Genomic DNA, 23,110 nt, shown 5'->3' with positions numbered 1-23,110 from the left:
ATGTATGAGGCCCAGGCCAGCCAGCTAGCTGCTTATCCAATTCGCACCATCCACCCCTCCGTGGAACGTTGAACCAGCCAGCTGATCGAGCTCCTGTATGCAAGCAATGGCGCCGCCGCCGTGGCTGCCGGAATTCGACCCGACAGACACGGTCGCCGGCCATGGCTTTGTCGATCGCCTCACCACCGACGCCGCCGTGCTCCAGCGAGAGCTCCTCACAGAGATCCTCAAGAGGAACGCCCACACCGAGTACCTCCGCCCCTTCCTCCTCCGCCCGGATGGCGGCTTGCCACCGGACGGCGACCTCCGGGAGGCCTTCAAGAAGCTCGTGCCTGTCTCCTGCTACGACGACATCAAGCCATATGTGCATCGAATCGCCTCAGGCCCGCCGTCCACCAACCTCCTCTGCTCCGAGCCCATCACCCACCTCCTTAGAAGGTAAATTAAGCTGTGCCCGTGCGGTGCAGCTATCTCAAGTCTCGACATGTTTATATGTCCATAATAGCTAGTATATGTAAGGAATTTACAGTTTGGGTTAGTCGATTTTTGGAAGAAGAATGCTCGCCGGAGGGAAGGAAGGAAGGAAGGAGCAGCCGTCGACGTTCTATCTTAGAGTGGTAGGGTGGCAGGCTCACCGGCAATCTATTTTAGGGGTGGGGGTGGAGGGGGGTGCAAGTTCGCCGGAAAAAAAATCTGCTCATTCCCGGGGTTAGAGGGATGGCCGGAGGCGGCGGCAACACGAGGGTAGGCGGCGGTTGGTGGGAGGGTGGGGCGGCGATGCTGGCGCGAGAGTGTCACCGGCCGCGGGCGGCTGTAGCACGCCGGTAGCAACAGGCGGCGGGAGGAAGAAGATGGAGGCGGTTGTGATCTGTTTTTGAGGAAGAACAGGTCGGAGGAAGAAGACACACTCTGGCCGCTAGATCAGAAATCAAGGGCAGAGAATGATCGACTGACCCAAATTAAAATTATCGCTCCCATTTATGTCCCTTCCTTCCGTGTCATGGTGTGCAGCTCGGGCACGTCTGGTGGGAAGCAGAAGATCTTCCCGTCCACCGCGGAGGAGCTCGACCGGAAGCTCTTCTTCTATGGCGTCCAGGCACTCGTGAGGAACATGTACGTGTAAACACGTAGTATTACATATTGCATTGCTCGCTTGGTCCAGTAAGTTTGGTGATCTCAACAAGATACTAATCAATGAGGCGTTGTTCGATCTAGGCATCTGCATGCTGACCAGGAGAGCAAGCGCGGCATGGGGATGCGCCTCACCCTCACCTTCCCCGTCGAACACACGCCGTCCGGCCTTCACGTCCAGGCGGCCACCACCGCCTACTACTGCAGCAGCCAGTTCCGGGACCAGGAGGTGGGCGGGTTTGACCGGTGCACCAGCCCCATGGAGGCCATCCTTTGCCCGGACGCCGAGCAGAGCATGTACTGCCAGCTGCTCTGCGGCCTGGTCCACCGCGACTCCGTGGACCACGTCGGCACCTCCTTCGCCAACAGCCTCGTGCGAGCCATCAAGTTCCTGGAGCACAACTGGGAAGAGATGTGCTCCGACATCCGCACCGGCAGCCTCAGTGGCCGGATAACGCACGCGCCCTTGCGCGACGCCGTCATCCAGCGATACCTACGAGGGCCCGATCCAGCACTGGCGGACGAGGTCGCGTCGGAGTGTGCCGCCAAGCCCTGGGACGGGATTGTCGCCAGACTATGGCCGCGGGCACGGTGTGCCCTCACCATTGTCACCGGCTCGATGGCGCAGTACATTCCGATTCTCCGGAGCTACTGCGGTGGCCGGTTGCCGATCGTCTCACCCTGTTATGCGTCTACTGAGTGCGCCGCCGGAGTCAATCTAAGGCCTCTCGACCCACCCGGCCGTGCGTCGTATGCATTGCTTCCCAACATCGCCTACTTCGAATTTGCTGAGATCCAGCCTCATGATGAAGAAACTCCTACTGTTGATGACGATGGCGATCCGGGTGAGATGAAGCTTGTGGATCTTGTGGATGTCGAAATTGGTCGGTCCTATGAGCTGGTTGTCACCACCTTTGCAGGTTAGCTAGTTAAGACCTCCTCATATACACTTTGCCCCCTCCTTATATAAGTCTTGAAGTATCTTGATTTTTGTATATTGCCCTACTTCATTCGGTGTTTTATTTTTAGAATAGTCTTTTTTGCCGGGCATTGTGTTTGTAAAAGCAGACTTTACATAAGTTTCTAGTTCCAAGAAATAAAGAAAATATGAAACTTTAAGTCAAATGTTCTTGCCCTGTAATCCCGAGCTTGCAACCGGTCATTGTCTGACTATATAGATAAAGGATTCCAATAATAGTAATAATAATTGATGAAAAGTAATAGGAATTATTGTGTTTAGCCAACTTGTGTAAGAATTATTTATTAGTTCAGTAGCTATGATTTGATTTCATATATATCATGTGCAAACCATACCAGGTCTTTACAGGTACCGAGTTGGTGACCTTCTCACCGTGACTGGCTTCTACAACGCAACGCCGTTGTTCCTCTTCTCGGGACGGCATGATGTCATCTTAAGCATAGACCATGAGAAGATAAGCGAGGAGGAATTACTCAGGGCAATTTCAAAGGCTATTGAGCTCCATCTTGGCCCTCTTGGGTATATGCTCAGTGGAAGCACCGCCATTGCAGACATATCCAAGTTGCCAGGCCACTACGTCCTGTTCTGGGAGCTAACCAACGCAAGGAGTAACCACATGGTTGGCGACATCCCCAATCAAACTGTCATGGAGAATTGTTGCTCGACAATTGAAGAATGCTTCGACCAAATGTACTGCAAAATCAGGCAGCGCGCGAACATCACCGCGCTTGAGATAAGGGTGCTTGAGCAGGGCGCGTTCGACGCTCTGATGGACTTCTTCGTGTCTAGAGGCGCATCGGCGGGCCAGTACAAGACTCCAACGGCTATTCGGTCAAAAGAAGCGATGATGGTGTTGGAAGAGAGGGTGGTGGCAAGGTTCTTTAGCAAAGAAATTCCCCATGGTTCTCTATATGATGATTACGTGAAGAAATGATTGATGCCCTGATGGGTTGATTAGAAGACGAGTGTTTTACTCATGTGTATGGATACGTATGTGTTAATCCCCATGGAAATGCAATAAATATGGTCAGAGAATACGCGCAACAAAGAAATAGAAGACGTGACATTCTTTCCGTATTTAGTTGCGGTATTTTCAGGACTACATGTTCTCATCTCTGCATCAAGTCATTTTTGAAAGAGAACCAAATCCAGGTTGGTGAAGATCATGATTTGAACTGGCACGCACTACTATAGGTCCGGTCACTGCCTCGTGTGACGTCTTCTCTTCTGTTTGCTGGTACCTTGAAGCTAAGGAAGCTAGTTCAAAAGATACAACAATGTTGTCCATTTCCATAACAAAATTAGCCTAGAAATATCATAGATATGCACATTAAAGAAAAGGAACTATTCTACAGGAGCCTAAGCATGGAGCACTTGGGCCACAAGTCCACAAGTCAGTGGCACACATACATACCGTAATTTTGGGTGCTCAATTTCATTTAGTGAAAATTTCTGGAACTCCCTCAAACAAAAGTGAATCCTGAACTTCCTTGTCTAGTAAGTATGGAATAAGAGTGGCGTGATTCTTCTCAATCATATGCCTAGGTCATCCCAGCATGTATGAAATTTGCTGCTTATGCCCGATGAGCGCATTGGCAATATTCTTTCGAGCATTAGACACCGTTCGAATACATGATTTGTCCAGTTTCGACATGACCTTGAACGAGCAAGTGAAGTACAAGACTCCTGCACCCCACTACCAGTCCGGTCAATCCCGGGGGCAACGAGATCTAGAACGGTGATCACACCGTCGAGGAGCATGTACTCAACACAAACTTCAGTAAAGCTTCTAATGGGCGCGATGGCAAAGAAATTGTTAGTGACACACACAAATCTTTCTTATATGTCTAGGGAATTGCACAAAAGAAACCATATGATATCATTATTTTAATGCTTAGGCACAAGCAGACATAAAATTAAAGGATACGATATTAGACTACCTAGTGCAATTGGTACCCATCAACAACCTACCGGCCTCTTCAGAAAACAATAACATGTTGCCACCTTCTCCATAGTGAAATAAGTAACAAATAAATATGTTTCTCGATAAGAGGCCTAACTACAACTTATTAAACCTTGTTTTATCGAACCAATATATAAAACAACATTACACAAGAGGGATAAAGCATGGGGCGACACAAAAGAGGGGAGGCACTGTACAGGAGGAGGAATACAACAGGGTCAAGAGAGTCAACCAAATAGTGAAGCAATTTTCTTTACTTAATTATAATTATATTTGAATAGTCCCTCTCCAAAGTCTAAGTGATTACCAAGTCGCAACATATAAAGGACCACTCCCAACATGCTGTGAGCAATCATCTTGTGGAGAAGGATTAAAGACTCCAAATTTTTATGAGTAATCAGTAATGTTCTCGGTGCATCTCGCCCTTTACATATATCACTCCATCTTCACCAAACTATATTTCTCCTCCATCTGTACTTCCAACTAGTGATCCTGTTATTGGGCCTACATGTTAGCACACATGAGGTAAGTCGCAGCTGCAAATACAGATTAGACCATGAAATAAGAACTGGGAACATATGTGTGAAATAATGGGGTAACCGGAGACATCAAGACAATAGGGAACACGCTTTTGTGGGCAATGTCTCTTAGACAGGGCAAGGCAGGCGGGACTGCTAAGCTCCATAGGGCACTCAAGCTGAATTAAGTCACTACTGCAGGCCGGGGCCACCTTCACACCAACGTGATGAGCCAGGCTAGCTCCCTACTAACCTTACACATGGGTTTGCACTATCCATGGTCTTGCTATTTTATATCTCTAATCTCTCACTCTTCCTCCACATGGATGCATGGGTCGGCTACTGGGTCTAGTGTACCACCTGACCCATACACATAACTACTCTATAGCAATGCACATTCGGTTTTCCCCTTCTCCTATATCATAGATCATTTTTCGGACTTTAACACAATGTGACACAACAATAGCACAATGTCACACAAGCCCTTTAGAACAGGGGACGAAGAGAAAAATATACAAGCAATGTTAGAGTTAAGCATGCATACCTACGAGTAAGAAGGAATCAACAGAGCATGCAGACCTAGGGGAGATGGTGATGGCAAGAGCTCGTTCTCCGACGGCTCAACCCATCCGATAATAAATCTGACACGCTAGTCTATGTACACACATGCATTATCGCAACATTTTCTTTGTCAAATGTACCGGCAAAGAAGCCGGGCACACGGACCTAGTGTTGACGATGGAGGGTGCCGGTGGCGAGAGCTCAGCCTCCACTGGCACTGCACCACGATGAACATGGTGTGCCATTCTTGATAGTGCTTATCGATGAGTGAGTAACTAAGTATACGGTTGAGGAAACAGCCTTCTTGCTAGTGCTAGGCCCAACCCAACCCAGCCTAGCCCAGCTTGTCCGTGCTTTTCCAATGGGCCACTAGTTCTTTGCTAGGCACACAAAGTTTCCCTTAAAAAGGTTTTAGAGGGTCATATGACTTGTTCATTTTTTAACACGAGATGCCTTGTTCTTACTTCTGTTACGAAGGTACAAAACAAAATCAAAGTGTAGAACTCAATGTTCGAGCTCCAAGATTTTATGATTCTTTTAATTGGTTTCTCTTGTCTGATTAGTAACATCACTAATCTTAGTTATTAGATGATGGAAGCTCATTTGGTCTCTAGGATTGATAACGTGATGACGGTTAATCATGGGATTTCTGACTAATAACTAAGCCATGCGAAACTAGTAAGTTTCAGACAAGGTTGTTCAACCTAAATTGATTCACTGATGCATGGCAATGGTTGTGTGCGAGGCGAGGAGTGAAATTAGGGTTCAAATGAAGAGCTGGCAGCGAATAGCGAGGAAAGAATTTTTCCGTCGTCTAGTGCATATTTTGGAATCTTAGTCTTGTCTATCATTTTTCTTTTTCATGAAACAAGCAAAGCTCCAAAAAGGACCTCAACATTCTAATGTGGACTATCAACTCTCATCCTCCAAATATTGTGGCCTATTAACTCCCCTCGAAAGATGTGAACTCTTCATATTCTTTCCCCTTTCTAGGGACAATTCCATTTCTCCCCCTAAATTGAGCCCACACCTGGCATTTGCCCCTAAATTTCGAGTATGCTCAAAAATACCCCTCATCCGTCAAGTGTCCTTATAGAAATGCCCTTCCATGCCGTTTCCGTCTGGTCAAGGGCCTTTGACCGTCTCTGAAAAATTCCTTGGACGTTCTTGCCCTACCTCCATTTGTCATTTACATATAGTGCCCAACCCAAAAAAATAAAAACAAAAACTCTCTCTGCAACTTACATGTGGGACCCAAAAAGAGAAAAAAAAACTCTCCCTCTCTCCCTCCTCCCCTCTCTCTGTCTCTGGACGCAACCGCAGTAGCTCGCCGCCGGCGAGCAGTAGCAGCGGGCAGCAGAAGGGCGCTGCAGCAACCTTCACCACATCGTCTCCTGCTCGTGCGCGCCTGTTGTGTGCCGAAAGTCCACGCAACCACCTAGGCTCAGTCCTCCCTTGTCCGTCCGTACGTGCCATCGCCAGCGTAGTTCGCGGCCAGAGTCAACTCGAAGCTCAGAAAACACACCTGTTAAGTTCGCCTCTACCTATAGAGTGTTACCTCTGAATAAATTGAACGGAGGTGCCACAAATCGTCGCCATGGTGTTCGTCTTCTCCACCACCGGCGGTGCTCCGCCGCGCCCTGATCTCCTCGGCTATGCTCGCCCTTCCTCGTCTGAGCATGTCCTCGAGTTCCTGGTGATCCCTTGGACATTTTGCCCTCTTTCCAGAGCCTGCCCGAGCAACATAGCGCCACCCCACCTAGCGCCACCACTCGCCGCCGACGGAGATCGCAGTTGTCGTGGTCTGTGAAGGTCTCGCATCCTACTATCGTGCTTGACTAGTCCGCCGCAGCCCCATGTAGCTCAAGCGCTCCTTGAACCCCCTCCCCCTCCTTGCGTGTTCCCGTGCCATCTGGTGCGTCGCCGGCATGCTGCACACTCGCCAGATGTGCCCGTGTGAGTTTAAATTAGGGCTAAACACAATTACTAGTTCTTAACCAATATAGAGTAGTTAGAATTTTAGACGCTGACCAGTGGGCCCCCCTTCTGTCATGTGGTCCCACCTGTCAGAAGGGGCAAAAATGTCTGAAAAATGTCTCAGAGATGGTCAAAGGCCTTTGACCAGACGGAAATTGTTCGGAGGGGCATTTCTATAAAGACACTTGACGGAAGACGGGTATTTTGAGCATACTTAAAATTTAGGGGCAAATGCCAGGTGTGGGCTCAAGTTAGGGGGAGAAATGGAATTGTCCCTTCTTTCTATGATGCATGTGTTGAGCCTTGTGTTACTCATCATTTCCCATAGAGATGGCTGCCTTGAATGGACTCACATCATTGTTTTAACAATTTTATTATAATATACTCAACGCTTTCGTTAGAAGGTATTTGTCAAGTACAAACATAACTTAATCAAAGGGAAAGACTATCAATTGTAAGCGCAATTTAGAATGTCTATAAGATCTATTAATACTACAGAGTCATCAAAATCATCATGTGTGACACCCAGAAATTACTTTTGTATATGCCAAAGGGAAATGAAAAAAAGCATGACCAATTTGAACAAGGAAACTTTCGCATCATTATGACGCTTAGGCACAATGAGGCATAAGATAATTTTTTTCGATATTATGCTGCCTAGTGTTTGGGACCCATCAACGTCTTACTAGCATCTTACTTGTCACCATCCCCAAAGTAAAAACAAATAGCATATAAATAAGTTTGTGAATAACTCCATGCCCAACTATAAATTACAGTGTGGCAAACAAGATAAATGCCTTGTTGTCGGTGTACATCCTCCTATTATATGAACCCAAAAAAAAAACCAGCATTGTACAAGAGGGAGAAAGCAAGTTGAAGAGAGAGAACGGGGGAGGTAATGTACAAAAGTTCCCATACATGGAGGTAAAAAAAAGGGCAAGAGTCAACACAACATGGAAGCCATTTTCTTTACTGATAATTAGATCTGAACTATCTCTCCAAAGATTGGGCGCCTACCAAGTTACCAACATATAAAGGACGACACCTATAGGCTACAGCAAGCCGTGAGCATTCATCCCGTGAAGCAGGAACGAAGACTCCAAAAAACTCTTAGACTTGTGTGAGTAATGTTCTCCATATACCATTCCCATACTCACCAAACTATATTGTTCCACCATCCACGGTTCTAACTGGCGACTCTTTTACTGGGCATATATGTAAGCCCATGATATAGTGTCAACAACAAAAATAGAGAGTATACTATGATAAAATAACTTCAGGGCTTCTATCAACAGGTTGGGTGGTATCTGCCTCCGAGACAAAGCAGAGGAGGCATGACTGCTAAGCTCCACAGGGACCTCAAGCTGAATCAAGTCACTAGTATGCCAGTACCAGTTGTTTCACAAGACCAGAAGGTGAAGGCGGCGAAACGAATTATAGTTCAAAAAGAAAAAGGAAAGAGAGAATGCTATAGTCGCCCAGCACACCTTCTGGAATCATAATCTCATGAACTCGCTCTGTTCCAAAAGAATTTTTCTTCCTTCCAATTTTGTAATATATGTAAATACATTTCACAATGAATCTGATCAAGCAAATTTGAGATTCTATATTTTGACATACTTTTACATAAATTTGGTCAAACTTAAAAAGTTTGACTCGTGACAAACCTAAAACTTCTATTCTGGAACGAAGGGATGGAGTACATACCATACAACATTCTTATGAGGCCTATCAACTCTCATCCTCCAAAGATGTGAACTCTTCCTCCTGTCACATAAATGGTTGTCCTATCCTAACACATGTATACAAGCAGATAAATCCAGCTGCTACGTCGTGTAGGTGTTGCTGTCATGTTGCCATTCCAGTTAATTAGGACGCAGTATCCAGTTTTGCTGAGCTCATGCCCATGGAACCAGCTATGTCATTGCCTCGCCTGACACCCTCTGTTTTGTTTTCTGATACAACAATGTAAATTAGTTCCTAACATAAAACAAGGATCTGCATTAGAATCAGACAATTAGCCCGAAACAACGCAAATTATACGGGCATTGCTAGCCAGCACTGCGCGTCTGCGCCCACATGTCGGCGACATACCGGGTACCAAAATGTTGATGAATTGGAAGTTGGATCTTGGTTTTCCTGAAACAGCAGTGTGACATGGTATGAGAGAGATGCTTATCAACTCTCATCCTTCAGAGATTCTGGCCTATTAACTCCCGTCGTCCAGAGATATGAACTCTTCATATTCTTTCCATGAGGCATGTCTGAGCCTTGTGTCACTCATCAATTTCAACAGAGATGGTTGGCTCAAATGGACTCGCATCTTGGATTTAACAATTTTATTAGAATAAACTCGACGCTTTCATTAGGAAGCAGTTGTGAAGTACAAACAAAACTTAATCAAAGGGAAATACTATCAATCAATAAGCCTAATGTAAAGTGTCTCTAAGATCTGTAATAAAACTTCTAAGACCACATAGTTAAGGAAATTATCCGGTGTGATGCCCACAAATTACTTTCTTATGTGTCGTGGGATTGGGAAAAAATATGGTCAGACTCATTCTGACCAATTTGAACAAAGTAAACTTTAGCATTATTATGATGCTTAGGCACAAGGAGGAATAATAAAAAAAAGTAGGACTATTAGGCTGCCTGGTTGATTTGGGACCCATCAGCATCTTACAATAAAAGCAGTAACAACTGGCTGTCACCATCCCCAAAGTAAAAAACATGTAGCATATAGATCATTTTGAGGATAACTCCATGCCAACCTATAAATAACAGTGTGGCAAACAAGCTAATTGTCTTATTGTCGGAGCACATCCTCCTTTTATGAACCCCAACAAAACATTGTACAAGAGGGACAAAGCACATCAAAGACATAGAAGGTTAAAGCCGATGTACAAAGGTGACCATATATATATGGAGGTAAACAAGGTCAAGAGAGTCAACACAATAGTGAAACCATTTTCTGTACTAATAATTAGGTTTGAAATATCCCTCCGAAGATAGGGGTGCCTACCAAGTTACCAGCAAATAAAGGACCACACGTTTAGGCTAGAGCAGGCCGTGAGCATTCATCGTGGAGAAGGAATGAAGACTCCACCAAACTCTCACACTTGTGTGAGTAATGTTCTCCATGTATCTCACCCTTTATATATACCACTCCATCTTCACAAAATCCTATACCCAGAGTTCTAACTAGTGACTCTCTTACTGGGCGTATATGTAAGTCCATAAGATTGGTGTCAACCACAAAAAAGGTCTCTCTAAAAACCGGAGAGATATGTATGGACATAATACGGGAATTGGAGACATCAGGACATTAGCAAGCACGGTTAATTCCACTGGAAGGTGGAGGCGGGGAAACGAAATAGGGTTCAAACGGCGGAAAACGGAGAGAGAATGTTATTTTCACCTGGCCCAGCGCATCTTCTAGCATCGTAATCTGGTGCACCACACAACATTCTTATGCAGCCCTGTCAACTCCCATCCTCCAATGACGTGAGCTCTTCCTCTCACATAAAAGGCTGGCCTAGCACATGAATACAAGCAGATAAATCCAGCTGCTATGTATGCCGTGTAGGTGTTGCTGTCAATGCAAGTTGCCGTTCCAGTTAATAAGAGCGAAACTAATATCCAGTTTTGCTGAACTCATGCCCACGGAATCAGCTATGTCACTGCCTCCCCTGACGTCCTCTCCTCTGTTTGCTGATACAACAATGCAAATTGGTTCATAAGTTACAATAATGCCCTGCATTAGAATCAGAGAATTAGCCAGAAACTCCACAAATACAATGCACATTAGATTGCACTGTACTGGCCAGCACAGCTGCGGGTCTGCGCCCACATGTCGGCGACATATACCCGGGTACCAAAATTTTGGTGAATCAGAAGTTGAATCTTGGTTGTCCTGAAACAGCAGTGTGACATGGTATATGCATATGGAGATCTTGGTTGCTAGGAAAGCCTGCTTGTAGTCAAAATGATATGCATAAAGTCTTACCAAACTCAAAATTTGATGATACAAATTCAGATTCAACGACCAATCAGCGCATAGGCAATGTTCTCCCATACCATGGAGATAGTTTGAACACAGGTTGTCATTTTCCACGACACTGTCGAAAACCTGAGAGTATAGAAACATTCATGTCACTGTCCTATCCTAGAAGACAGTGACATCAACCAAATCGAAACAAATACTGTGGCAGCACAGATCACATATATAAGATGCTAGACATGGTAAACTTACTCTCAGCAGCAGCAGCAAGTTCTGATCATGTCTCCCCAGCTCTCCTCTCTCGCTGCATCCTTGGGCATTTGCGTAGTCTCAGCTCTCGCCATAGCCCTTCTGGTGATCACCCTCTACATCCTAGGCACAGCCGGATCCTTTGCCGTTTTCTGCATCAGAGAGTTCACCCAGAGAGCCCATGACCGGCCACCGCTTATCGGTACCGTGTTCCGGCAGCTCAACAACTTTGACAAGATCTTCGATGAGCATGTGAAGTATGCGCTCCTGCACCCCACCATCAGGCTTGTCTATCCAGGGCACAGTGAGATCTTAACCGCCGACCCTGCCGTCATCGAGCATGTCCTCAAGACAAACTTCAGTAAATACAGCAGGGTAGTTCTCCTTTGCTCATCATTTTTGTTCCTCCTCCCTTTCCTGTTAACCAGTAATATGATGGTAGATGGAGTCTGCATGTCAGATGTTAAACTGGATCCTGCAAAATTTAAACAGAGGATGGTCGACAGCCAAAACTTGAGACCAATCATATACGTGCTATTTAGAGAGTAAACTGAATGCCTGTGGCAATTTACAAAAAGTAGAAGACAATACTTAGTCTGACTACAATTTGACAATGATGGATCCTATTTCACAGGGGGCCTTCAACACAGAAATCGTGAAGGATCTCTTTGGAAATGGGATTTTTGTGACAGACGGGGACAAGTGGCGGCACCAGAGGAAGCTAGCAAGCCACGAGTTCTCAACCAAAGTGCTACGTGACTACAGCAGTGACGTTTTCAGAATGAATGCTATAAAACTGGCAGAGAAGACCTCATCTGCAGCAGCTAACAGAATTACCATAAACATGCAGGTACTTCCATGATTATCTACCATCAATATAAAAGGATAGTATTGTAACTGCTAAGATCATATATCTAGCTTTAATAGTTCAGTCAACGCCTATGAAATTTAGAACTTTAAACTACAAAAGAGAGAAGCAAATCAAATCCTAGCTAGACCTAAACTGCCAAACAAAAATTCAGTTAACCATTCATGGCAAATAACTGGGGTAAACCTAGTTTCTTCAGAACTTCTGAATTGGGTTATCCATTACTCAGATTTCTGAGTGAGCAAAGAATGAATTGACTCCGAGTTTGAAGTTTTAGGTACACACTTGGAGTGACTTAATGCGCATTTGCTGGCAGTTCTCTTAATTTCCACCATTTCCTCAGGATCTTCTGATGAGAACAACTATGGATTCAATATTCGAAGTGGGATTCGGTTTTGAGCTTAACACGCTATCTGGATCAGATGAATCCAGCATCGAATTCAGCAAGGCCTTCGATGAGGCAAATTCTCTTGTTTACTATCGGTATGTTGATATGTTCTGGAAGCTGAAAAGGTATCTTAATATCGGGTCAGAAGCTAAACTGAAAAAGAGCATAAAGATAATTGACCACTTTGTGTTCCAGTTGATCCATCAAAAGAGGGAGAACATGAAAAACATAAGTGGCCATGTAAGCAAAACTGTACGGTAGTTTGTTACAGCTATTTCAAAATTTTACATATGTTCAATTCTATCTTTTATGATAAATGCAGAAACCCAGAGATGACATACTGTCAAGATTCATACAGGAAAGTGAGAAGGATCCTGAGACAATGAACGATCGTTACCTTCGTGACATAGTCCTCAGTTTCCTGATTGCTGGTAAAGATACCACAGGAAATACCCTTACATGGTTCTTCTACATGCTCTGTAAGAACCCGGTAGTGCAGGATAAGGTTGCCTTTGAAATCAGAGAATATGTCGAGTGGGCGCAAGAAGATGCCAGCATGGAAATGTTCACCGCAAGATTGAAACAAGGTGCTATTGACAAAATGCACTACCTCCATGCTGCGATTACCGAGACCCTCCGGCTGTATCCTGGTGTTCCGGTGGTACAAATGATTCCTCTTGCTATTCATTTTAAGAGTAGAGTCTAAAACTAACAAGTCCAGATAGCTTCGACAGAATTTAATTTGGATCTGGCATACACAGTAACATATTTTGTGGTACATTTTCAGGATGGTAAGATGGCAGATGAAGATGATGTACTACCAAACGGCCAACGAGTGATAAAAGGAGATGGAATGAACTACATGATTTATGCCATGGGGAGGATGAAATACCTTTGGGGTGAGGATGCCGAAGAATTCAGGCCTGAAAGATGGCTTGTGAATGGAGTCTTCCAGCAAGAGAGCCCTTACAAGTTTATAGCTTTCAATGTAAGTTCTACAGAGAAGACATGATTAGAGAGCCTATAATAATTTTACTAAGTGAACAGGTCTAATTAACAGATTAGATTTGTGTTGGTCACAACCTAGATCATCACCAAGAGTTGGCAAAGAACCTAAAAAACAGTAACATTAGTGGTATTTAAGTCTGGCCTTCTATTGCTAAAGCAGAAAATCAAGCATATAATATTGCATTCCAACAAGTAGGGTCCACCATGCTACTTAACTACTAATCACTTGTACTTTCAGAAGATGACGGCAACTAACAGCAAGCGGTCACATGCACCCTAATACAAAAAGTTGCATGGGTTTAATATCAGTTCTCAAGTTATAAATTCATTTTCCTTTAGAGTATAAGTAACCCTTTTCATTTGACGAATCTTCTTCCAATGATCAGGCGGGACCTCGTATCTGCTTGGGGAAAGAATTTGCATATAGACAGATGAAAATTGTGGCTGCTACCCTGATACAATTCTTCAGGTTCAGACTGGAAGATGAATCCAAGGGTCCAATATACAAAACAATGTTTACCCTCCACATGGATAAAAGCCTTCATCTATTTGTGTACCCCCGTGAAATTTAAGCTTGAACATCAGAACAGGCTACTAGATACTCTGTTGTTGCACTGAACTATGTACGTTATCAACATCTACTTTTTCAAGTTGTAAAAATAAATGTCACCAACCGATGTTGCATTCAGGTTAGTCAATTCATACTTTATACTATAACTTTGCACGAAACAGAGTATATTGAACTGTCAGAAAACAGAGAGATATCCAGACTGGTGTGATGTCAACCCCAAATTTCCATTTACATGAAATTTGTGCTGATCCTAGCTAGGTAATTTTCCTCCATATTTAGTTCAGAATGCATCAAACTGTAGGTGTTCAGTGAGCATACCAGGAGTATTAACCTGGATTGTCCCCCAGATAAATGTCATGCATAGAAGTACAAACAGATGGATCTATGTCTAACTGCTGTGTCGTCATATAGATGTCACTGTCAAGTTGCGAGTCCTTGACTGCCAATCCACTCGAGAATTAGTTTTGGTCTCACCACTATCCAGTAAAGTGGTATTGTGTCTCCATCAATTCCAACACTCTTGTCTCATTTCAGTTTGTGATACATCAAACACCTGCAAAGCGTCTAGATACATAGTTGACAAGACTGAATTATTAGCTAATTAAGTAACATCATATATCCATCTATAAGTGTCTTTGGTGCCTCTAAACTACAAATAACCAGAGAAAGTGGATATTAATTATTCTAGACAGAGTCAACCCAACTCTTTTATTCCTTTCCTGTTGCTCATTGGGGTCTATGCAAAGACATTGCCATTTTTGTTATATATTTGTGCATATACCAGCAAAGACGCCAACACCCTCAATACTACATAATACCGGCAACAAATACATTGGCCTCCCTTCGTACAATGATCGATAGGCTGGACCAGTCACTTGTGGACACCTATCAGGGCCAGATGTCCCCAGGTTACAGAAACTGGGACTAAGTAGCCCACACCCCTTTTTTCTCCCGGGTTGTCAGGAGGTTAGCCTAGAGATCAATTCCAACACTCCTATTTCATTTCAGTTTGTGATACATGAAACACCTGCAAAGAGTCTAAATACATATAATTGACGAAAACTAATTTTTTTTTAGTTAGTTAATTGACAGAATATAAGTAGACAAAGTGTAGTCGGTGCCTCTAAAGTCTAAACTAGAGACAAAGAGTAGAACGCTGCACACCATACGGAGCAAGTGGACGTTATTAGAGATAGACAGAGTATGCCCATTCGCATCTTTGCCGAGACAAATGCACGGTCAGAAGGGCCAGTACCCGATCTTTATTAAGATATATATAGGAGAAGAGACAGATTAATGCCCGGGAAGTTGTGCTAGCACATCACCCTACGTTGGCTTCCAATTTGTTATTTGTTGGCGTGCACTGCAAAGAAGGCAACACCTCCTGATCTGCAGCTCGTCTCCAAAGGCATTGACCAGAACCATGGATTCATCGTCCTCACAACTCCTCACAGCTGCAACAGCGGCCAACTCATCCTTCTACCTGACCCAGTGGAGATCACAGATGATGATGGGAGTGGAGTCCTCATTGCTTGCACAGCAGAGCAGCCTCCTCCGCACGGTCCTCGCATGCATCCTCTCCTTCTTGGCCGCGACCATGTCCAGCGCTGCGGGCGTCGGCGGTGGCTCGCTGTACGTCCCGATCCTCAACATCGTGGCCGGGCTGAGCCTCAAGACCTCCGTGGCGTTCTCGACGTTCATGGTGACCGGTGGCACGCTGTCCAACGTGCTCTACACCCTGCTGGCCCGTGGCCCCGGGCTGATCGACTACGACGTCGCCGTGGTCTCGCAGCCGTGCCTGCTTCTCGGGGTGAGCGTCGGTGTGGTGTGCAACGTCATGTTCCCCGAGTGGCTCATCACCGTGCTCTTCACCGGGTTCCTCTCCTTGGCAACGTTCAAGACATACGGCACCGGGTTGAAGCGGTGGCGAGCGGAGTCGGAAGCAACGGAAAGGGGGGTGCTTGAGGGAGCGAGCACCAGGGAGGGCGCCGAGGAAGCGCTGCTTATTGGCCAGAAAGAAGGGGCCGGCCATGGGTATCACTGGGTGGACTTAGCGGTGCTTTTATCCGTCTGGCTTTGCTTCTTCGTCATTCATCTGTTCATAGGAGGTGAGGGTGCCAAGGTATGATAATCTCTCGACTACAGAATCCTGACTGTTCTTTATCATGCAATTAACTTTTTCCATCGTCATGTCTTCAATGCTCCAAATTAGTAGTATGTTCTGAACTAAAATTTGTGAGGACTGGATACTTCCATCAGGGGGCTTTTGACATAAAGCCGTGTGGCGTTGCATACTGGCTCATCACAGTCGCTCAAATCCCTGTCGCCGTGGCTTTCACAGCATGTATCGCGCACCAAAAAGGAAAATCGCAGACTCGGAAAAGCCAAGTGGTTGAGCTGGTACGCTGCGACAGATCATACTAGCCAGTCTCCAAAAACACCTCCTTTTTTCACTTGATTTGCGATAACAAAATTTCCTTTTCTGTTTGTTTGACGACACACGAAGGCAACTTCCGTGAAGAGCAGGCTGGACGCTTTACCAGTGTACGCCTTCCCGGTGGCTGCTCTGCTGACCGGTGTGATGGGCGGACTCTTCGGCATTGGAGGAGGACTGCTTCTCAATCCTGTCTTACTCCACATTGGAGTGCCTCCAAAAGTAACTCTTTCTTTTTTGGGTGTTAATGTCTGGTCCAAATTAACAACTAATGGCAGGCTCCGTGGTTGATGAGTTCGTGGTTGTGATTCTGATTCTATGTCTCAGACTGCGTCAGCGACGACAATGTTCATGGTCCTCTTCTGCGCCTCCATGTCGATGGTCCAGTTCATAATCCTGGGAGTTGACGGGATCGTGGGCGCATTGGTCTACGCCCTCACCTGCTTTGTGGCTTCCATCGTTGGGCTGGTCGTGATAGAAGGGGCCATCAGGAGGTCAGGCAGGGTTTCACTCATTGTCCTCATGGTTGCTGCCATCTTGGCGCTCAGCGCCGTCGTCATAGCTTGCTCCGGCGGGGTCCATGTCTGGGCGCAGTACACTAGCGGGCAGTACATGGGCTTCAAGCTCCCATGCTAAAGCAAGAAACTAGAAGGGATTAAGCACGCTTAGCCGTGCAAGTGAGATCCGAGTTGTTCCAGTGACCTTTTGTTTATCACGCTCTGCTGCACTGTTAAGGCAGTGGGTTTGATATAAATTGTACACTTCACTATGCTAGGATGTTTAGCTAGTGAAGAGTTCCATGTAACAGTTACACTATTTCAACTGCTAAGTTTGTGACACAAATATTTTGGATACAGACACATGAAAAAAAAATAGAGTGCTATAATAAAATAGCACAACACTTAGAATCCGCTATAGCGAACCTATATCGCACTATGGCAAAGCTATATCATGCTATAGAGAACGATTGTACACTGATTTATTTTAACAAGACATTGCTCAGAATGCTATAGCACGCTACTTTTTTCATTGTATAGATTTCCCATGGAGTGTAGTGTTATCCTAGGATTATCCTAACAGGTCCTGAGTTACTGAAAGGTGAAAAAATGACAGATATGAAAAAGAAAATCTATAATAGACTGTGAATATGCATCTAAATTGTGTCATAACAAATGTACAATGGTAAGCAATGCAAATACAAGGCATAAATACGGCTTTACACTGAGAAATGTATATCATAGGTACCTCATGACAGGCGTGTACATTGGTCGGATAAATGAAAATCTGTGTAAGATAAGAGACAATCAACCAACTTGAGCACCAGGTGTGACCTACAACATGGTACATAACATAGGTGGTAATAAGTGTCAGTATTAATTTACTGGAACGATTTGCAGCAGCAACAAGTTCACACATACCAGCAACAATGGGTTTACTAAAATATATGCACTTTACAGAAACAAAGAAAAAAAATCTTTGACTTGACCTGAAGTTGCATAGTTAATAAAATTTATATGCAGCATAATCACAAACGTACACCAGCAATCAGCTCAAGAACTATGAAGGCACAATCAGGCAGAAGGAACCTAAAAAGTATTTCGTTCGCCTACCATGACCCATTGAGGACAAAAGAATCCATGTTCTGTTGCTCGATTAGCTTAAACTAAAGAGGCACGATGGCTCTCCAATGGGGTCTTCATTCATAGTATTTAGTTCTCAATGCATCATAATGTATGTGTAAGTGATCGTATCAGAAGTAATAAACCTGGACTGTTCCCCATACCAATGCCATATATAAAAGTACAAATAGATAGATCTAACTGCTATGTCATAGTGTAGATGTTGCTGTCAAGGTTGCAAGTCCTTGACTGCCAATCCAATTGAGATATAATTTAGTTTCGCCATCATCCAGTTTGCTGAACTCATGCTAACGGAATCAGCTATGTCACTGCTCCTTCTGACTTCTTCAGCTTGCTGGTACTTAGCATCCAAGTAAGTACATTCCAAAGACACAACACAACAATGCTGTGCATTTTCCCCCTCAAAAACATAGCAAGGATGTGAAAGGGAGCCTTGGCACAGCGGTAAAGTAGCAAGGCTGCCCTGTAGACTCTTGCAGAAATGTAGGAGCTAAGTGCACCAGGCTGCCCTGTAGAAACATAGCAAGGATGTACATAAAGAATGCTATTATACGCGAGTTTAAGTCCTAAGTGACACATATCACTATTTTGGATGCTTAATTTTGTTGAACCAAAAGCTGAATCTTCAACACAGTTGCCAATTATTATTCATACTCAAGGGTGGACTTGATTCTTCTCCACTATATTGGTCTTCCCGATTAGATTCTTCATCCTGAAGTAGCAGAATATATAATGGTAAGTGAAATATGCATATGGAGAACTTCATTACTATGAAAAAGTTCCAAGCCTAAATTATCCACACAAAGTCTTACCAAACACATAATTTGCAGATACAAATTTGAACTTGAAATCTAATCAAAGCATAAGCGATTTTTTTAGCCATTTGAATAGTTTGACCACGTGACTGCCCACTTACTATCATACAGGACAGTCCAAAACGCCAAGAATATAGAAACATGCATGTCAGTGTTCTAGTCTAGAAGACAGTGACATTAACATTAACTAAACCCAAAGAGATAAAGTGGATGGCTGGCCGAGTAGATTACATATATAAGATGCATATGGTAAACATACATTCAGCAAGCAGCAGCAGGCACCTCTAATGGCTTCCCAGCTCTCCTCCGTTGCTGCGTCCATGGGGATCTGCTTAGTTTCAGTTTTAGCCATGGCCTTCCTGGTAATCACCCTCTACATCCTTGGCGTTGTTGTGTCCTTCGCAGTCTTCTGCACCAGAGAGTTCGCCCAGAGAGCCCAAGACCGGCCACCGCTCATCGGGACTGTGCTTCGTCAACTCAAGAACTTTGACAAGCTCTTTGATGAACAAGTGTCATATGCGCTTCTGCATCCCACCAGCAGGCTGGTCTATCCCGGGCACAGTGAGATCTTCACCTCTGACCCCGCTGTCATCGAGTACTTTCTCAAAACCAACTTCAGTAAATACAGTAAGGTAATTCTCCATGCTGATTGGCCCTGTTCCTTCTCTGCCTTTCTTAAGGATTATAATAAGCTAATAGACAGATAATTAATTCTGAATTTCGATGTTGAAATCCTGAAGATTTAAATAATGGATGATCAAGTCAAACTTTGAGTAGTTTCTTTAGTTGTCAATAAATGCTATAATTTGCTATGATATTATTAAGTTCACACACACACACACAATCATCTAGAGGTCCAACAACTCATAGTGCAACACACAGAGCAATCCTCATTCAGAATAGGATGACTAACAGCATAATGCCATGTAAACCAAAATAGATCTAATAATCACAAAGACGCAGATATTAACCTTAAAACTACATACTGGCTAGTCGGGTTGCTCATGTTTTAATCTTACAAGAAATAGATCAAGTTGAATAGTTACTGCAAATGTATGTAAACGTAAAAAAAAAAAAAAACTGAGCCCGTGAGCACAATTTTTCGATAACGTCGGAGCCTATTTCACAGGGGGATTTCAACACACGAGTCATGAGGGACCTCTTTGGTAATGGAATTTTCGCAACTGACGGGGAGAACTGGCGACACCAGAGGAAGCTAGCAAGTCACGAGTTCTCAACCAAAGTGCTGCGTGACTTCAGCAGTGAAGTTTTCAGAATTAATGCTGCAAAACTGGCAGAGAAGATCTCATATGCAGCAGCTAACAGAATTACCATAAACATGCAGGTACTTCCATGACTATGATCAATAAAGAAAGACAATATTATTAATTGCTAGGATCATATTTGCACCTTATCTCTTCTCCATTTTATTTTAGCACTTTATTAACATATGAAAGAGTAAAGATATTTAATCATACACCCAACCAAACCCAAATGAGAACAACCTGCAAAGTTCAGAGACCAACCTGGTTGTTTTGTTCTACCTTTTTCTACCTTTTGATTGCAAATTTTATCAGGACCTTTTGATGAGAACAACAATGGATTCCATGTTCAAAGTGGGGCTTGGTTTTGAGCTTAACACACTATCCGGATCAGATGAATCTAGCATTCGATTCAGCAAGGCGTTCGATGAAGCAAGCTCTCTTGTTTACTACCGATATGTTGATATGTTCTGGCAAGTAAAGCGCCAGCTTAATATCGGATCAGAAGCCAAACTCAAAAAGAACATTCAGATAATCGATGATTTTGTGATGCAGTTGATCCACCAAAAGAGAGAGCAAATGAAGAATAGGCAGGATCAAGTAAGGGCTACGAAACTCTATCTCGCTATAATTTGTTACAATCTGTGTAATAATGTCCGAGTGTCAAGTACACAGATAACTTGAGGAATAATATTTAACTTGGCGTTGCAATAGATATTGGTATCCAAATTATTTCAAATACACATCCTGTAATAGGCTTGGCAAGATTAGTTGAAGTATATAATATATATCACATGGCATCAATTTCTAACAGATTAGAATATGGAGATTATTTCAAATACACATCATGTAATAGGCTTGGCAGGATTAGTTGAAGTATATAATATATATCACATGGCATCAATTTCTGGAGGAAGTTCAGAATATGGTCTGCTCAAAATTCAAGAAACATTCTTCAAATAAATAAAGCTGTAGGCAAAGCTACATGTACCATGATGTATTAACTATGTGTTCTCTTTTATGATGCATGCAGAAAGCTAGAGAAGACATACTATCAAGATTCATACTGGCAAGTGAGGAGGACCCAGTGACGATGAACGACCGTTACCTACGTGACATAGTCCTCAGCTTCCTGATTGCTGGGAAAGATACCACGGCAAATACCCTATCATGGTTCGTCTACATGCTCTGCAAGAACCCCATAGTGCAGGATAAGATTGCCTATGAAATCAAGGAATCTGTTGAATTGGCGCAAGAAGATAACATGGAAACTTTCACTGCAAGGTTAAAACAAGGTGCCATTGACAAGTTGCAGTACCTTCATGCTACATTAACTGAGACGCTCCGACTGTATCCTGCTGTTCCAGTGGTATGAATAACTCCAAACTTCAGTAGCTATTCCTTGTAGAGAGTAGAATACAACTAAAATGAGTAAACATTCAGATGATGTATAATAATCTTGACAAATCTGAGCATGTATAGTTACGTAATGTATGCACTTTCCCATCTTTTGTATAAAAAAGACAAAAATCAATAAGGGAGGACTGTAGTTGCCAAAAAAAATAATGTCAGGATAATACTAGAATAGCAGCCCCTGGAAAAATGGGCAGAAATAAATTGCTCGATATAATCTTAAACTGTTGTCAAAACGATTAAGAGAAATAATTAATTCGAAAATTCTACACTTCTGCACAGAAATATATTATCTCCAGAATGGCATTGCAATGGTTAAGAAGATCTTTTGCAATTTTACAGGATGGCAAGATGGCAGATGAAGATGATTTGCTACCCAATGGCTACAGAGTGATTAAAGGGGATGGAATGAACTACATGATCTATGCCATGGGAAGAATGAAATACCTTTGGGGTGAGGACGCCGAAGAATTCAGGCCTGAACGATGGCTAGTGGATGGAATCTTTCAGCAAGAAAGCCCTTACAAGTTTATATCTTTCAATGTAAGTACTACTGGAGAAACAATCTCTGCACATGTTCAGAGGGCCTATAATTTTATTAAGTCAGCATAACCCACTCTGACAAATTGGGTCATGTTAGGCACATGCGAGAACATCACTATGAGTTAGTATTTGGTGAAAAACATAGTAAAAAGTCAGATTGCTGGTATTTAAATATAACCTTCTGTTCATAAAACAGAAAATCAAGCATTACATTACAAATGAAGTCGGAATTCGGAAACATCTGCTAATAGATATACTTTCAGAATAGTACCGCAGCTGACATCAAGCACTTGCACACAAACTAATAAAAAAGTCTGCCTGTATTAACATCATCAGTTCTCAAGTCAGAAACACAAGCAAAGATAATTTTATTTTTCCTTTAGAGTCCAGATTGCAATTTTCACTATTTATTAATAAGTCTTCTTCCCATGATCAGGCAGGCCCACGTATCTGCTTGGGGAAAGAATTTGCATACAGGCAGATGAAAATCATGGCTGCTACCTTGATACATTTCTTCAGGTTCAAACTGGAAGATGAATCCAAGAGTCGAGTATACAAAACAATGTTTACCCTGCATATGGATCAAGGCCTTCATCTATTTGTGTACCCCCGTAATATTTCAGCTTGAACACCTGAACAAGCTACTAGTAGATCTTTTCTGATCGCACTGTCATATATGTAAATCCCCAACAGCTTCTCTTTTGACAAGTTGTAATAATGATGTCCAGTTCTCGCTTAAGAACAACAAAGTAGCATGGATTAATGGTCCTATTGCTGATCCAAAAGCAAA

General features: G+C 43.6%; 4 protein-coding genes and 1 long non-coding RNA gene across 6 annotated transcripts; 4 read left to right on the top strand and 1 right to left on the bottom strand.

Annotated features, from left to right (window-relative positions):
* The first annotated feature begins 7 nt into the window (after positions 1 to 7).
* LOC125518005 (putative indole-3-acetic acid-amido synthetase GH3.7) lies at positions 8 to 3,191 on the top strand. The gene is made up of 4 exons (XM_048682967.2): positions 8 to 438; positions 1,012 to 1,113; positions 1,216 to 2,051; positions 2,449 to 3,191. Exons 1-4 carry the CDS (start codon positions 98 to 100, stop codon positions 3,042 to 3,044), a joined length of 1,875 nt encoding a protein of 624 aa, XP_048538924.1. The 5' UTR covers positions 8 to 97; the 3' UTR covers positions 3,045 to 3,191.
* A 5,454-nt stretch (positions 3,192 to 8,645) lies between these two features.
* LOC147957507 (uncharacterized) lies at positions 8,646 to 11,510 on the bottom strand. The gene is made up of 3 exons (XR_015612199.1): positions 11,382 to 11,510; positions 10,548 to 11,258; positions 8,646 to 9,452 (listed from the first exon to the last, which is right to left on the bottom strand). It is a non-coding gene; the product is annotated as an uncharacterized LOC147957507 (long non-coding RNA).
* Positions 11,409 to 14,538, top strand: CYP704A2 (cytochrome P450, family 704, subfamily A, polypeptide 2). Its single transcript, XM_048685829.2, has 6 exons — positions 11,409 to 11,753; positions 12,013 to 12,228; positions 12,590 to 12,874; positions 12,957 to 13,295; positions 13,422 to 13,622; positions 14,029 to 14,538. The coding sequence occupies exons 1-6, from the start codon at positions 11,409 to 11,411 to the stop codon at positions 14,212 to 14,214; spliced, it is 1,572 nt and encodes a 523-aa protein (XP_048541786.1). The 3' UTR covers positions 14,215 to 14,538.
* A 961-nt stretch (positions 14,539 to 15,499) lies between these two features.
* On the top strand, positions 15,500 to 17,490 carry LOC125520805 (sulfite exporter TauE/SafE family protein 2). The gene is made up of 4 exons (XM_048685830.2): positions 15,500 to 16,335; positions 16,473 to 16,613; positions 16,720 to 16,869; positions 16,975 to 17,490. The coding sequence occupies exons 1-4, from the start codon at positions 15,637 to 15,639 to the stop codon at positions 17,281 to 17,283; spliced, it is 1,299 nt and encodes a 432-aa protein (XP_048541787.2). The 5' UTR covers positions 15,500 to 15,636; the 3' UTR covers positions 17,284 to 17,490.
* Positions 17,491 to 19,362: 1,872 nt separating this feature from the next.
* Positions 19,363 to 23,089, top strand: LOC125520803 (cytochrome P450 704C1). 2 transcript variants are annotated; one of them, XM_048685828.2, is made up of 6 exons: positions 19,363 to 19,734; positions 20,232 to 20,447; positions 20,680 to 20,964; positions 21,398 to 21,733; positions 22,120 to 22,320; positions 22,757 to 23,089. In XM_048685828.2, the coding sequence occupies exons 1-6, from the start codon at positions 19,390 to 19,392 to the stop codon at positions 22,946 to 22,948; spliced, it is 1,575 nt and encodes a 524-aa protein (XP_048541785.1). In that variant the 5' UTR covers positions 19,363 to 19,389; the 3' UTR covers positions 22,949 to 23,089. The 2 variants fall into 2 exon arrangements, with proteins under 2 accessions (XP_048541785.1, XP_087393800.1); XM_087537674.1 differs by having other exon boundaries at positions 22,761 to 22,953.
* The last annotated feature ends 21 nt before the right edge of the window (positions 23,090 to 23,110 follow it).

Source organism: Triticum urartu, chromosome 7A (assembly GCF_056163025.1).
Source record: "Triticum urartu cultivar PI428250 chromosome 7A, HENAU_Tu73, whole genome shotgun sequence".
In the NCBI taxonomy this organism is placed as follows: domain Eukaryota; kingdom Viridiplantae; phylum Streptophyta; class Magnoliopsida; order Poales; family Poaceae; genus Triticum; species Triticum urartu.
Note: the sequence above shows the minus strand (reverse complement) of the source record. Positions and strands in the feature narration are given on the sequence as shown.

Coding starts and splice junctions, on each gene's coding strand:
- CYP704A2 (XM_048685829.2), top strand. CDS start 11,409: ATGTCTCCCCAGCTCTCCTCTCTCGCTGCATCCTTGGGCATTTGCGTA. Junction 12,229..12,589: donor GAATTACCATAAACATGCAG/GTACTTCCATGA, acceptor CCATTTCCTCAG/GATCTTCTGATGAGAACAAC. Junction 12,875..12,956: donor TGAAAAACATAAGTGGCCAT/GTAAGCAAAACT, acceptor TGATAAATGCAG/AAACCCAGAGATGACATACT.
- LOC125520805 (XM_048685830.2), top strand. CDS start 15,637: ATGGATTCATCGTCCTCACAACTCCTCACAGCTGCAACAGCGGCCAAC. Junction 16,336..16,472: donor TAGGAGGTGAGGGTGCCAAG/GTATGATAATCT, acceptor TACTTCCATCAG/GGGGCTTTTGACATAAAGCC. Junction 16,870..16,974: donor ACATTGGAGTGCCTCCAAAA/GTAACTCTTTCT, acceptor TCTATGTCTCAG/ACTGCGTCAGCGACGACAAT.
- LOC125520803 (XM_048685828.2), top strand. CDS start 19,390: ATGGCTTCCCAGCTCTCCTCCGTTGCTGCGTCCATGGGGATCTGCTTA. Junction 19,735..20,231: donor ACTTCAGTAAATACAGTAAG/GTAATTCTCCAT, acceptor CCTATTTCACAG/GGGGATTTCAACACACGAGT. Junction 20,965..21,397: donor TGAAGAATAGGCAGGATCAA/GTAAGGGCTACG, acceptor TGATGCATGCAG/AAAGCTAGAGAAGACATACT.
- LOC125518005 (XM_048682967.2), top strand. CDS start 98: ATGCAAGCAATGGCGCCGCCGCCGTGGCTGCCGGAATTCGACCCGACA. Junction 1,114..1,215: donor CAGGCACTCGTGAGGAACAT/GTACGTGTAAAC, acceptor TGTTCGATCTAG/GCATCTGCATGCTGACCAGG. Junction 2,052..2,448: donor GGTTGTCACCACCTTTGCAG/GTTAGCTAGTTA, acceptor AAACCATACCAG/GTCTTTACAGGTACCGAGTT.